Raw genomic sequence first — 16,772 nt, forward strand, 5'->3', positions numbered from 1 at the left:
CTGTGAATTTTCATTTGTCAAATGAACTGTTTGTCAAATACAAAATGTGAAAGCAACGTTTTGATTTTTATGTATTTTTTATGTGTTGTTTTTGATTTAATAACTTTGGACTAAACAGATTTTCTATTACCTTCAGATCTTGATCAAAGTTTGACACTCAATTCATAGGAGTGCTTATCTTGTTTTCTGATTTTAGGTTCGCAAATGTGTATCAGACTGTGCAAAAAATCTCTCCATGAGTTGGTTTTGAAACCCAGTATAGTATTCCCATGGGATTTGGGAGATACATTACCAACGATATTATTACAAGATAAATGATTTGCTTCATTGAACACAGACAACAATGCATATTTCCACTGAGATCTTTGAATGTCTATCACCAGTGATCAGTCAAGTAGAAACAGTCAAAATAGTTTATCAGATTTTCTCAATTTTTGCATGATATTTTCATAAAGGACATCTGTTGTTCATACTCAGGGAAGACTGATGAATAAAGTGACCACGCTTGATAAAGTTTGGAATAGAATTAGTAAAATTATGTGCACACAATAACAATTATTAACGACGATGACAGACAAATCTTTCCCTTCTATCTTTGATGTTACGGGCAAGGTAACAAAACTAATGAGCATTTTTTGTTCCGTATACCCTTAATACAGACGCTAAAATTCAGTCAAACTTGAACTACAAAAAGCAGAACACTCATCAACCTGGCGCGAATGTGTGAAGTGGTTATGTTAGGTATGCAAACATTAAATAGCATACATGTATGCTTTCATGCTTTAGGTAGATGAGGCTACAGTCTAAATTCTTGCAAGGATCAGTTTAATTTCATGCAGAATTATTGTATGTAAAAACCTCTCAAATATTTAGGCAATGGCTAGTCAGGGGCAAATCTAATTAAATGCAGGAGCAAGTTTACATACATGCAGGGACCAGTCTAATTACATGCAGTATAACTGTATGCAAGAACCAGTGTAATTGTATGCAAGAGCTACAGGGACGACTAGACTAAGTACATGCAGGTGCTAGGCTGAATGCATGCTAGAACTAGTCTAATTGCATGCAGGAAAGAACTAGTCTAATTGCATGCAGGAAAGAACCAGTCAAAAATCTACGCAGTTACTAATCTAATTTCATGCAAGAACCGGTCTAATGTCATACAAGGGCCGGTCAAATTTCATGCAGGAACCAGTATAATTGCATGAAAGAACCAGTCAAATATTAGCCTAATTACCTGCAGGGTCAAGTCGAATTTCTTGCAGGGACCAGTTTCATTGTATGCAAGGACCAGTCTATTTCATACAGGGACCAGATTAATTACTTACGTTAGACGTTAGTCTGACTGCATACAAGATCCAATCTAATTTCATGCAGGGGATAGTCTAAAAACAATCAGGGTGCTACTATTTCAAGCAGAAACCAGTTTGAATTCATGCAGGATCCAGTCTGATTGCATGCAAGGGCTAATTTATGTATACGTAGGCACCATCGTACTCATTTGTACACAAGGACGAACCTGGTTTATGCAGGGACCAGTCGAATGCCATGTTGGGGCCAGTCTAAATGCTTTCAGGTGCTCGTTCAATTGAAACCAAATGCCTCTTGTCCATCTGCTTCTACATTCTTAACTAAAGTAGTAAAGTTGTGTAAAGTAAAACCTTGGCAATGACACGTATTTAAATATGATATGCAAATGTGATAATGATATGCACATAGAAAGCATCATTGGGCTAACATAAGCAGAACATATTAATGCACATTCTGGCACCTTTACTGGTCTCACTCTACCATGAAATTCCATCGGGCGTAGAGGGTGCCTGATAGTATGGATGAATTCAAAATCCCCCTAACGTAATGCAAGTTTCTTCAATTTGTTTTGAGGATGAGTCACGAGAAGTACCAGGGTATATCTATTATGTAGCTGAACACTGATACAGGTATTCAAAAGTGTCAACAAAACGAGTCTCAGTGGTTTGCTTAGTTAATAGCACGAGGTCAAAGAGTTCATATTAGATAAATAACCGGCCTTGTTGTATAAATTCATAAATTCTTAAAACAGTTTGCGTTATTCATAAATGCATGTAGCACTGTATATTGTATCATATATAATCAGTTGCATTACAAATTTATTTTTCAGCATTTAGGACATTTTTAAGATCTGTCACTGAGGCATTCAGTAATGTTTATTGCCGATAAGGAATCAAGACCTGACCTTTTCAGACCTTTGTTTTAAGAAATGAAAGTATAAATGCTTGACTCCTTTCTTCTGTTCTACAGTTTGTTGAGTGTACATCATTTACTGATATACTTCAATTTAAATCTGCAAGATGTTTATGAGGTTTTTACAAATATGCCGTAAATTATGTGGAGTTTATTTTATATAGGTATTATCGTAATAACTTTGTTACTAAACATCGTTCAGATACAAACATCTCCCATATGAAACACAGATGACAGGAAATCGCCATCCACTTTGTTTCAAAGCGCACCCACCATCTTGAAAATACCGCTTGAGTGTTCATGTATTTCATTATAAAATAGCACATCATTATCAAATGTTGAGAAAACAGAATTACTGTAATTTGTAACCTATGATACAGTAACACTTGTAAAACAGTACAATCTGATTCTTCGTATAGATACAAGAATGTTATTGTATAAATAAATAAGTAAATACAATATTTGTCAACAAATAATGAATGTAAGCTATACAAAAGCTATACTATTAAAATTATTGAAAACAGTTAAAATATAATGTGTCATTATAAAATTGTATATAAAATGTAAAAAAAGACAGACATATTGATTAAATGTGGGTTAACGTAGTTCACCTGCAGCTTATATTATTGTGACATCATTGTTTCCAACATTACTGTCAAAAAACAAATTGCTCCAAGATTTTTACATATAGCAATTATTATGTAAATGATACATCATAAAATGGTAACTTGTAAATGAATTCGGGTGAAGGTTAATTTTAATTCAACAATGAATCGTAATGATAATTTTTTATGACCTTGGTAATTTGATTTGCATTTCTCTTCACATTGGGAACAATAGGTCAGTTATGTGTCATACTAATAAGATAAACAAACAAGTGATGACAAGGTATATTTGTAGTTCTGTAACGCAAATACATTCTGAGAGTCTATTTCACCTGGTATCAAAAGTCATCAAAAAGCAAGAGAGAATACTACACTACTGTGGCTTTCTTTATTGAATGACTGTGCTGTTGAAGTAAAATAGAAAAAAAAGCAGAAGTAATAATTTGCTTTTCTGTCAATTTCAAACATAATATGTAATATGGCAATTAGAGAAAGATTATTAGGAAATAACTTTTTTTCGCGAGAAATAAATTAATAATTACAAGAATTCGTATAGCGCACCTTTTTCTTCAACAAAATAATCAGGAATACAATGATTATAAAGGAAATGAATAAAAATACACACAATATTGCAACACCCACAGCCATGTGATCACCAGTTTTCCCTGGATCATATAAGTAGTATTCTGTATAACCTGTAAAAAATTATAGTAATATAGTATTGCATGCACATTTCCTCTTCTGCATTTAACGCCAAAGTCCATCACCAGCAAGGCGTATGTTTGTTCTTTTAACTATATAGTGATGTGATTTGGCCAGGAAAAAAAATTCTGTTTCTCGTTGTATTTTTTTGAATACTGAGCTAAACTGGGGGAAATTTGAGACAAGTGCGAGTACAAGCGCATTTTGGAATTGACACTTGTCAATATTTCATTTATAATCATAATCAAATCAAAATATCGGTTTACTGTAATTGTAACTAAGAAGAATTTTAAGTGACATTCAACTAAAATCAAACTTGGTCGAGATCGCAAACTTTTTATATATATCAAAGATTGAAAGAATGTCATGGGCATATCATCCAATATTATCGTTAAAAGTTTGATCAAAATTGCCTTGATCATCTCTGCGTCGGATATGTCAATTAACAGTTTAAAGCTTCCACATCTCAATTAAGTGATGGGTCATAATGAACTGGATAACCAAACAATGTAGGTGCTACTGCATCACTTGTTATACTACACATGTGAGACTAAACGGTCACCGCAATCCACAAAACCTGTCATTGACACCATCAAAACAAAATGGCTACTGCTCACACCAATTTGTTTGAACCACCAAAAAAAATTATTTGCACCTGTAACCAATAAATATGGTGACCATACAAAGGTTGATCAAAACCGCTTAGTAATCTCTAAGAAACAGTTTTAGTCAGGCTTTGACTTTATTGCTTTAGACAAAATAGCCATCAATCCAACAAATTTGATCAAATCACAGAATATAAAATGATATCTGAGTATGCACAGAGTGGCCACCAGTTGGACATTTGTTTCCGAATCTTGAATTATGCATGATCATGATACGAATTTTGAGTGTAACCACCATATTTATTTTCATCATGTACAAGTATCAGAATTTATCAAATTTTGCAATGGATGGCATCCCATCAGCCATATTTTATCAAATTGTAAAAAAAATCAATGACCATACGCAGTATGCAGTATTCATGATCGGTCAAAGCATGTCTTCTGAAAAATGGCTTCGGATAGACAAACGAATACTGTAAAATAAAAATAGTGTAAAATTTTCGCTTGGAATTAATTTTCGTTATTTTCGCTGAAGGAAAGATTCAGTGAAAATAAAATCCAGTGAATATGCATTTTTTCCTATATTTTACATTCAAATTGTCAAAAATCAGTGAAAATAAATTCCATAGAAAACACTCAAAAAGTTATTTCAGCGAAAAATTAATTTCAGCTAAAATAAAGTATTCTACAGTAGATAGAACAGAACCCACATTACAGTCCCCAATTTTGATCTTATTTGAAACAGGAACAGTAAATTACTTTGCAGTCAGTCAATGTAAAGTATGTCAGTCATCTGCCAAACATTTCCTTACCATTTGATGTAGGCTTCATTGGTAATACAGTATTATCCCCTGGTCCACAGTCACAGACACTAGTTGCACATTGATGCTGATCTGTTTGATCTGCAGCCCAAAAAACACATATTAAACACAGTGATGAATGGAGTAAATGTCTATATATTTGAGCAAACCCATCTAGTTTTATCATATACTATAAATTATTTTCTTAGTGAAATTTTATAAAAGGAGAGTTGAAATAGTGACCAATTCAATGATTACGAACAACGATTATATTTTTTGCCACTCACACTCACATTAGTCCATGAAACATATACAACTAACAGCAACCTATAGCTACCACGGCATGTCACGTTTATTTGATGACTATACTCTCAAGATATGGAAAATTGTGATTTTTCAATAAATATCAATTGAAATAAGATCTAGAGGTAACATATTTCACTCACCTTTTATACTCCAAATAACTGGATCACTTGTGAAAAAGCCACACCTTGTTTGCACTTTACATACGAATATATCTCCATCAGCTGTGTTCGTGGCATTTAGCAGCAATTCACCAAAACCAATGTTTCGTTGGTCAGAAGTCTGTGATAGAGAAACAAGATTATCAAAACTATCAGTGCTATTCACAAATATGGGTTATCATCAATTAGTTCAATAATGAATTCAAAAAATACTTGTAAGCAAAATATTGCTATTCTTGTACCATGTAAATTCAAAGAATACTTACATGAAATGTATTGTCATTCTTGAGCCATGTCATACTCATTATTGTGCCCCCACTCACCACACCACAGCTTAATTTTGTCTTATTTTTATCTTGATATAGCTTTAAAAAAACATCATCTTTGAGAAAATAAACCAAAAATATCAATAAATACCATTAACGATATGATTAAAACTCAGAAGACTTAATAAAAGTAATGTCTATCACAAACATTATTTCACTCACCTTTTATTTCAAGACTAATGTTTTTAAAATCAGTACGACTATTTTTTGCAGTACTTGTAAGCCCGTAATCACCACCTAGGTCACATGATGGCTTTATTGTTAATGTCATGCTATAGTCGTGTACTCCTATGACAATTTTCCCATCTGCTTCATCATATACATGTCTGTGTGCTTTGCCATTTGTTACCCAAGCGTTAGAAATTTGAATTTTGGATGTTGCAATGATTACTTCTTTAGTATCTGCATAATGTAGTGGGCATATTGCCGTTGTCTGTACCTTGTTTTGACACACGATATTCCACCTAGATGCATTACAATCTAGAAGAAATATATTTCATATATTATTCCAGACATTGGCACAAACACGTGTGTGCTTATATGAAAGAGACATCAAATATATAGATATACATCCCACTAGCTTTTATGGAAAAAAAGTATACAATAATTAGCTTTTATCACGTATCGCATATGTAGGTCGACGTCTCATCATTGACAGTGTAAACAAATGGTGTTATACCACATAACAACTAAACTTTCAAAGTATTATCTGTATAAAATGAAATTACCAAATTAAGTACATGTAATTCCAACTAAGACACCAACCAATTATCTCAGAATTGACATTGAGAAAAGTCAGCAGAAATAAGCAGTGACTGTATACAATAAAAAAACATTTACATTTCATTGAAACTCAGTCATAAACAAAACACAGGACTGATTTGAACACTACTAGCCCTAAACATTATAGAATGAGACCTGAATTAGAATTGCCTGCATGGCTTGGAAATCTTGTATAAGCTAGCACTCTTTCAGTGAAAACTAATTATCAGGAACAACAGTACGTCTCCTACAGAGTAGGTCCCTTAATAAACAATATCACAAACATGTGCATGTGCGGCACACATAGCTGTGAGAAGCACACACATTCTTATTTTATATTGGCGTTTTCATTAAGAAAGAATAAATAAATATCTTACCCAATAACTTAAGGACAGTTTCAGTCAGGATACCATGTGTTTCATTCCAGAGTGTATACTTTACCATGTCAAATATACTGAAATTAATTTTTGCCGAAAACAGTCTCGTGACAAATTGATATTGTTCTTTAGTTTCCTCAGGAAGAATTTCAAGTGGTGCAAAACATCCAACAACTTTCGAGTAATCTGCAATTGACAAAAAACTGATACTGAAATAATACTAGATTTGGTCAATGTGATATATAGACAATACAAGACTACTATTTTGATATTATTCAGTTCACATTAGGAAAGCGTCCTCTTGAGTTAATTATTGTTATTGTATACACTCTCGTTGTTGTTATTGTTACTTTTTCAGCTATGTTAATAATGAACAAGTCATTGTCAATGACACGTCCCCGTTCCGCTCATATTTGAGTGACATATACATTCAAAGCAGATCATGACCGAAATCTCAGACGACTTTTAGTGGTCTGATCCGAAATGCACCTGCATATGTACAACACATTGTACTAAATCTGAACAAAATCCATCCATGCATGACTGAGCTCCGGTTCCAGAATTGTGAAAATATGTGATTTTGATGCATTTTCGGCCTTAAAATGGCCATCATTCAGCTATTGCTAAGCGGATCATGAAACAAATGCACATATCTATTTGTGACATGATGTACCATGTGTGTGTGAAGTTTGAACTTGATCAATGTTCGAGATACAGGTGATCACGGACGCACAGACGCATGGACGCACACAGGGCAAACCATAAGTCCCCGTTTTCGAACTACGGGAACTAACCAGTAGTGGTCTTGTTATGCACATTTATTAGCTCTATCACCTGTCATGTAGTCAAATATAATCACCTCTGTATTTTAACCAAACCATGTTATACACTTTATACAGTTTCGTTGCATAATTTACATACACTATTTAATATCCAAATACTGATGTACTATAGATATCGGAAATCAATTGAATAAAGGCGAATACTGCTCTACTATATTTTGGTAAATAATAGCAACGACAAAACATTGTTTATGCTGAACAAAATAAACAAGTCTATTCACAGTGAAATGCTAGAAACATACAGATATAAGCACATTGTTAGGACAATTCTGTCATTCAAAACAATTAACATACATTAACTCACCTGAGTCGCTGTTCAATGTCTGGTTAATGCACAGGATCTCATCCAAATGCAAATAATCATCAGGCACACTGAACTGGAGCCAACTATTATTTTGAATGTAATACATTTGATCCCACTCAACAGAAGTACTATTGGCAGGAATCATGAGATCTGAATTGGAAATTAATCAAAATATATGCCATATAATTACTATTTTAATTCACCTATACATATACCGCATTACAACATAATATCATTAGAGTCGACCAAACAACATGAATTTAAATGTTAACTTTAAACAAGGCTCTTACCTCTAATTCCTTCATTTGGAGAGAAAGCTGACACCATACATAAAAGACACAATAAAAGTATATGTGTTGGTACATTCATTTTCAGATATAACATGCACAATGTATTCTGCTATGTTTCTGTAAAACAATATTGTAAAAGAAATATTTGAGTATCCCTCTCACAATTTACATCACCCTGTAACAAACTGGCGATGGTCACGCCTATGGATGGTCAATGACGTCAACTCTACTGGACAACACCAGGTCAACGTTAACAAAAACATCGCTTTCTGTTGAATCGGTAGTTTGATTCGTTCGTCTAGGCTTTTGCAATTACCAAAAGACGAACGAATCAGACTACCGGTGCAACAGAAAACGCCAAAAACAGACAATTCGTTCTCGCCTAGGGGATTTCGCGGTCAGTCGACATTGCAAACAGGAAGTCGTGTAGCCCTAGTGTAGTCTAAAACACACAACGTAACATTATGTCGCTCCCAAATAGTACAAATCAGCCTAAATCAGAAAATGTTGATGCATCATAAGTTCACGTACGAATTATTCAACGTTCGATTGCAATCATGAAGTTTTGGGCCACTTTCCGTAAAGAATAAGGACCTACCTGTTACACCAAAGGCTAATCGCTATGTAATTACTCATCATCCGATCACTCGTCGCAAACGTCATCTTCGGCTAAGTTCGGCAGGTACTCGGCAGCATTCCGAATAGTCTGATGGCGGTTAAGAAAATAATCGCCTTCAGCGTTGAAATTGGGGCAGGGAACCAGATTATTCATTGAATAGACCTGTGACGTCACCAAAAACGTCGTCTTCGGCAGATCTTGGAAGCAAGGTCCTTGTCCACTGTACCACAAGTGTCTTCACACAAGTGATAGGATTTAAATTTACTCCATTCAACTTTGGAAGTTGATCAAACACGAGTTCTTACACCTAAATATTTGTTCACACATTTATTTTCACAATTTAACAACTTGTAATGGTGGAAAATAATTAAATGAGAGCTGTATACATCAAAATAAGTTTCAAATATTTGTTGAGACATTTGTTCTCTCAATTTAACAACTTGTAATGGTGGACGTTAATTAAACGTGACTTATCTTCACCAAAATAATTATAAGTCTCAAATATTTGTCTATACTTTTATTCTCTCAATTTAACAACTTAATGAGCCTGAATTGTGTTCGTAATATAGGGAACGCCATCGACACTTTAACAAAACTTACCTTGACTTGGGTCTTGTTTATCTCTTGTCACGATCTGGAAACTGTTGAACAAATTACGCGTCGTCAAGTTTAAGACGCAAGTTATTTTATTATCTATTTTTTGCATGGTGGAGTTTCGTGAGGTTTATTATTTTTTTTTTCGCAACGTTCTTTGTTAATTTTGTTTTATCTCAATGGCACACTTGTGTACCATGCCACAAAGTTGGTCGTTGAGTGGTTTTCATTTTGCAAACTACTTCAATGTTCCGATGACTTGGACGGGAAATCCAATTGCTGGTTTCCGATCGCTTCGGTTCCGGTAAGTGTATATCTAGTAGGAGGGTAGTAGGATTCGTACCCATGGCGTTTGTATTGTGGGTTTTTTTTTATTTCCCATGTTGGCTACGCTGTAATATGCAACCACTTCCCCGTTTTATTGTGATTTTGTGAGTGTTTAATAATGTCTTCCACACCCGTCACGCCATGACCCAGTTTCAACCACACGGCCATTTTGCAACGAAGTGCGTGACCCTTGGCGTGACCCCACTGACTATATGATCTTCTGTTCAACTGTTAAAGGGTGGCAGTCGTCGCGCCGCGTCTTGTTCGATATGGGACTCACAGCGACATATACAACGCGTGTAAAATACATTGTTTATTTACATGAAATCCGAACACGCGCTGCGCGATGATCACCGCGCTTTAAGCTAGGATTTATTACCGTTATTATCATTATATTGTCACGTGATTTGTTCCACCTTATGTGTAATTCTTAAGTATCTTTATTGTAATTTGTATATACCAATTCGTATATACCGAGGAAACGACCCCGATTGAAGGTCATGTATTTTGTGACGTCACCAATTCGTGACTGACTGAGTGATAATAATAAATATCTTTATTGCGTTCGTATCCCTATTAGGATTTTGATTAAAATGCAATACAGATGTGAATAAAGATAAACAAACAATTAAAGTGAGAATAAAAATACATACAGGAAAATAAAAAAAAAAAATAAAAACAACTAGCAAATAAAAGTAGAAAAAAAATAATGGTAAAGTACCGGTAAATTGGATTGTTTTCCACATTTTGTGTTGGTGAATGTTTAGATTACTATTGCATGTACATGACCTTATCTTGAGATAGCTGACAATAACGTTTTCATTTTTTTTCCCTCTTGTTTTGAAACCGTTCTCTATGTATTTTGCTATTTGGATTATTGTTTTCTCATCTTTATTATTTAAAATATATTTTAATTTTTCTTTATTGTTTGCTAAGTGTTGGGGTGATAACAGTTTTTTTCTTTCTCCCGCGTAGAGATCACATGTTAAAAGAAAATGTTCTTCGTCCTCTATGGCGTTATTTTCACAACATATACATTTTCTGTCCGATATATCTGTGTTGTTATATCTCCCAGTCTCTATTTGTAGTCTGTGAGCACTATTCCTCAATTTTGTCATTGATAACCTGTGATGAGTATTTTTGACTACGTGTAAGTAGTTTTTAAAGCCAAAGTCTGTTTTCAGTTCTCTGTAAGTGCGCAATTTATTTTTGTGATTTTTCCCTTAGTTATCATTGTCTAAAATCTGTTTACAATTTTTTTCAAACTTTGTTTTTAGTTTTTCTAATATTATTTTATCTATATTTACATTGTTCGCATTTTGCTTTTTTTCTCCCTGCCACACATAGTCTATATCTAGATCTTTAAGTATAAGTTTTAACCCGGAAACCCAGTTGTAGGTGCCAGAGTTGTCTAGTTCTAAGCCGAGACTGTATGCTTCATATACCAGAGAATTTTCAGGCATTTTTTTTATTCGAGACCAGTATTTGATCATCTGTTTTATCCCTGTTGTAATTCATGTGCAAGTACGGCTTCTAGAACCGTGTCCAATTGAATCATTATTCGCTACGCAAAAATGTAAATTTGGAAAAATCATGGACTTGACCATGCAAAAGATTCTTCTACTGAAAAGAAATGTGTTTTGAAACTCGTGTCGTTACATTTTTAAGACACCATGGCGTCGTTAGCTCCGTATATTGAGCTTGTATACAGCGGTTGTAGGCCAAATTACACTATTTAAAAGGTGCAAGGTAGATAATATATGGTCCAGGAACATATCAGACTTAAAAGATCTTTGAAAGAAAACGAAGTACAAGTTTTGCTTACGAATCGGAATGGATCAGCTGTGTGAGGAGATTGAAATGGCGGGCGATATAAACAAAGAAGAACAAAAGAAAGCTCCGAAAAGTGGAAAGAAGTAAAAAAAAACAAGAAATTCTATGCTATTATAGTAGGACGAAAGACGAGAATCGTATCTGACAGATATGAAGTGTCACCAGTCAACAAACGGTTATCCAGGGAACTGTTCCAAAGGTTTTGACTCATTAGAAGAAGCAGAGCAATACATTGAGTGGTACGCATCCAATATAAGCAATGTCAACAAATCGAACTGCAGTGACGACGACGAACTCAACGCAGTAATCCCGATCTAGATGACTCAATAACATTGATTAAATCGATCATAAATCACGACGACAGTAATAACAACAACAATATCGAACTATCCATGACAAGCAATGAAGACGAAACGAAAAAGTCAGCTACCGGAAATGGATGCCATCTTGGAAAAGCCCGCACAGTAAACCAAGGTACAAGTACTTCACTGTTAGAACGTAGAAATCTGGCTATGTCCGAATTCGAAATCATAATAGAAAGTATTGAAGACAAATAAATCGACATTGCAAATAAGTACACAGCATTAGAAAATCGCCTGGGACAACAATCGATTGAAGAAGCAGAAAAAGAAAAGGAGAAAATGTTAGAGGACGAAATAAACACACTGAAGCATAAGAATATAGCCCTGTCAGTAGAAGAAATGCGTTCAAGCAACAGTTACATGGAATTAACGAGACTTGGCGTAATAACTTAATAGCAGCTCAGACAGGAATGGAAATCGAATCAAGAACAGGCAAGTAGCCCTATCCAAGGAATTCAAACGTGATCTGGATGAAATGAAAAACGGTTTCAAGAATTTGGTATCTAGTTCTATTGAAACATCTAATCGGTTTGTATGTCTTGAAAATCTTGAGAAGGAAGAACCATCTACTGTTAGTCTGGGAGCTGCAGCGGAATTACAAAGCCATGATTCCAGTAATGAAAACAACATTGACATTGAAGATAAATTGGATGAAACTGACATAATCATTAAAGTAATCCATATTAGTAACTCGGACAGTTCTAATTATGACCTTTCATAGGTAAATACATAGGTAAATACATAGGTAAAGCCAAAAATCACAGCCAATGCTGAACTAGTTAGTAAGCAGTTAATCCGGTTAGTCGATAACACTAAGAACAAGTTTACCAATGCATGTAATATCAAGCATGTTACCACGTCATGGCAGTGCATAAAATGTGAACACCATGATAAATGAAATTAACCATATGTATGACAGATAAATGTGAAACAGCTGACTGTACCTTTGTAGAACACATAAAACTAAGTCACACTAAAGACATGGGGTTTATCTTAACACTACTGGTAATAGACTATTTGTTGCTGATATCAAACGTACAGTGAGAAATATTCACTTGTATCAAGCAAGAAATAGTTCCACACATGGACAAAATATTAATAGACAACATGAACGCAGTAACTACTCAGGACAACACAGAAACAGCAATGATAGTCGTAGACACACCTGCAGATTCTCCAAGAATTCTGAACAACCACAAAGACAGCAAAACAGACATGGAAATAAAGTTTTCCAATCTTTCGTCAATACCCGATATCAAAATAATCAAAACCATCACTACAGTCAACGTAAATACCAAGGTGGACCTTATGACGAACCATACAAGCAATACCCTCATTGGATAAATCAGGAAGAAGCTGGACGATATCCTAGTAACATTACAATGACATGCAGTATTCAAATAGATATTATGATGACAGATACATTGACAATAAATATAACAAACATTCTTATTTGTATCAAGATAGCTAGTATAAATGGGAACCATATCATAGTCAACCACAGTATCAACAGGAATGGTAATGTGAAAAACCTAAATTATACATGTATCAGTAACATTCAAAGTACATACAACTGGTATTAGTAGTGATTATGTCTATGACATACATCTACAAAGAAAAAATATTATGCTCATTTATTTGTTTTGTGTTTCGGCCTACAACCCAATTAGCAGTTCCAATCTTACAGTTGGCAGTTGGAACATTCATGGGTTAGGTGACAAGACTGAGGAAGTCGAATTTTTATCAATTTTGAAAAGATTTGACATTTTATGTTTACAAGAAACTTGTTAGGTGTTAGTAGTAGTAGTAATGTATTAGATATCGATAGGTACAGTAATTTTAGATCTGATAGGAAAAGAAAATCACCAAAAAGTAGAAGGGATTCAGGGGGTGAGGCTTTAATATTTAAAAATGAATTGAAAGCCAGTTTAAGTAAAATTATTTCCGAAATTAATGATTTCTTATGGTGTAAGCTACACAAAGAGTTTTTTCCCTGCAATTTGATATTTATTTGGGATGTATTTATATTCCTCCTGAAAACTCTTACTTTGACATACTAGATAAAGAAATTATGGGGGATTTCAATAGCCGTGCAGGGAACCTAGTAGATTATGTTTCATTTGATGATAACTCTCATATACCGTTGCCAGATAATTATACACTAGATCCGATCAAAAATAGACACACACAGGATAAAGTTTCTAACAAATTTGAAAAACAATTAATAGAGATCTGCTTAAATAATAACCTCATAATTAATAATGGTTGAACAATAGGTGATTTAATTGGCAACTATACTTACCATCTCCCAATGGGTCCAAGTACGGTAGATTATTGTATCAACTCAGTAGAATACCACAAACAAATAAAATGTTTTAAAGTAAATGAGGTCAGTTATTTGTCGGATCATTGCCCTGTCAGCTTTTCACTATTAGTAAATCATGTAAAAAAATAAGCAAATGAACGACAAACTTACTCTTCTTCCTCCAAAATACATCTGGAATGAGGACTCAAAAGATAAATATCAGAAACAGTCACAAAACCAAAGTACCAAATTCCAACTATTGAATATTTTGTATTACAGTGAGAATAATATAGATATTAACTCAGCAACTGAACAATTAAAAAATATATTAAATAATACAGCTGAAAATTGTTTTTATAAAAAAAAATAACAAAGAAAACAAGAAAGTCAAAAAGACCCACACAGCAGTGGTTTGATAAGACGTGTTGTGAGGTTAAACAAGATCTAATTAATATTTCTAAATCTTTATCAAAAAATCCAAACAATCATTTTGCTAGACAGAACTATCAAAAAACCAAAAAAACACTAAATTAAATTAATTAGAGATAAGAAAAAAGAATTTAAAAAAAACTATGATCAATCATCTGGAACAGCTTGATGTTACAAACCAGAATGACTATTGGTCAGTACTTAAAAAGTTACGTTGTCCACAAAACAATAACACAACAGAACTTATTCTGACAAGTAGCGTTTTGACAGATCACTTCAGTAAACTTTATAATAACATAAATATCAAAAATATAGATTATGAGGAAACATTACTGCAAAAAGAAAAGGAAAAACATTATAACTCTACATTGAATTCAAAAATAACTAAAAGATAACAAATCAACAGCTGAAGACGGAATGGCAAATAAAATGCTTAAAGTGAACAATGAACTGCTAGTTCAATGTTTACTGAAGTTATTTAATTTCATTTTAATACAAGGTAAATTCCCAGAAAGCTGGAAATCAACAATACTTGTCCCTTTGCATAAATCTGGCAACAAATCCGATACAAATCATTATAGAGTGATTGCGTTATCAAGTTGCTTATCAAAATTATTTACTAGTATTATGAATAACAGACTGGCGGCCTATTTAGAAAGCAATAAATTATTAAATGAACTACAATTTGGATTTAGAAAACAGAGAAAAACAATTGACGCAATTTTTCTACTAAAATCAATAGTAGATAAAACAATATACACTAAAGAAAATGTCAGTAAACAAAAACGTACAGTTGTTTTATAGACTTCAGAAAGGCATTCGACCATGTTTGGAGAGATGCATTATTTCTTAAACTGCAAAACTTACGGGTCAATGGAAATTTTTATAATATTGTGAAGTTATTGTTTACAAGTTTAAACTGCAAAGTAAAATTACCTAATGGTGTATCAAATGAGTTTAAGTCTACTTGTGGTGTTAAGCAAGGTTGCAATATTTCACCAACACTTTTTAATATATTTCTGAATGACCTGCCTGATTTATTTGGTAAAAAGGATGATGACCCAGTCTCGATTGGGGAAAAACATATAAATTGTATCCAATATGCAGATGATTTAGTATTGGTGTCTAAGACTCCCGAAGGTCTACAAAATTGTTTAAATAAACTAGCCAACTATTGTGAAAAATGGAGCCTTGTAGTGAACATAACGAAAACAAAAGTGATGGTTTTTAATACTGGCAACAGAATTCTAAAACATCAAAATCTCTCAATTAATAACCAAAATATTATAGCAGCGGGTGAATTCTGTTATTTAGGCACTATATTCACACCAAATGGACAATTTAGATCAAATGTATTAATGTTAAAAAACAAAGCAACTAAAGCTCTATTCTCTATACGACAAACCATATTAAATCACAAAATGGTGTCCCCTTCACTGTGTTTTCACCAATTTTAATGTACGGGGCAGAAATCTGGGCTTGTGATTTAGTAAAAGATGGCAATAACCTTGAACAAACCTGTAATCAATTTTCATCGTTTCATACTTGGTGTAAGTAAAACTACATCAGTAATCGGTATTAAAGGAGAACTTGGCAAAACGCCATTAATAAGTCATCAACATTGGCAACTAAATATTGGTTCAGGCTAAATATCCTGCCTGATAACCATATACTTAAATGTGCTCTCGATAAAGCAGTTAAGAGTAATTCTAGCTAAAACATATAGAAAATATAATGGGCTACAATGAATTTGACACAATAAAATAAACTAATAAACCATAAAGTGAATAACATTGATCAAATCTCAAATGTTGTTAAAATAAAACTCACAAAAGATTATGAAAAATTATGGAAAGAAAGCTAAAAGATGGCAATAAAATGAGAACATATAAATTGTTTAAATCATTTTTGAAAATAGAAACTTACCTAACCGAAATAACAAACTTCATCCTTCGGAGAATTGTGAGTAAATTTAGGCTTAGTGATCACAATTTAGAAATTGA

General features: G+C 33.6%; 1 protein-coding gene across 2 annotated transcripts; it reads right to left on the minus strand.

Annotated features, from left to right (window-relative positions):
* Positions 1-2,062: 2,062 nt before the first annotated feature.
* LOC146745885 (uncharacterized) lies at positions 2,063-8,973 on the minus strand. Of its 2 annotated transcripts, none has more exons than XM_085499626.1 (10): positions 8,899-8,973; positions 8,301-8,417; positions 8,011-8,160; positions 6,865-7,050; positions 5,888-6,205; positions 5,666-5,781; positions 5,382-5,520; positions 4,948-5,037; positions 3,390-3,523; positions 2,063-3,232 (listed from the first exon to the last, which is right to left on the minus strand). In XM_085499626.1, exons 2-10 carry the CDS (start codon positions 8,392-8,394, stop codon positions 3,197-3,199), a joined length of 1,263 nt encoding a protein of 420 aa, XP_085355752.1. In that variant the 5' UTR covers positions 8,395-8,417; positions 8,899-8,973; the 3' UTR covers positions 2,063-3,196. The 2 variants fall into 2 exon arrangements, with proteins under 2 accessions (XP_085355752.1, XP_085355753.1); XM_085499627.1 differs by having other exon boundaries at positions 8,301-8,327; positions 8,899-8,949.
* Between the last annotated feature and the right edge of the window lie 7,799 nt (positions 8,974-16,772).

This window comes from Saccoglossus kowalevskii, chromosome 5, assembly GCF_978046115.1.
Source record: "Saccoglossus kowalevskii chromosome 5, keSacKowa6.1, whole genome shotgun sequence".
Lineage (NCBI taxonomy): Eukaryota > Metazoa > Hemichordata > Enteropneusta > Harrimaniidae > Saccoglossus > Saccoglossus kowalevskii.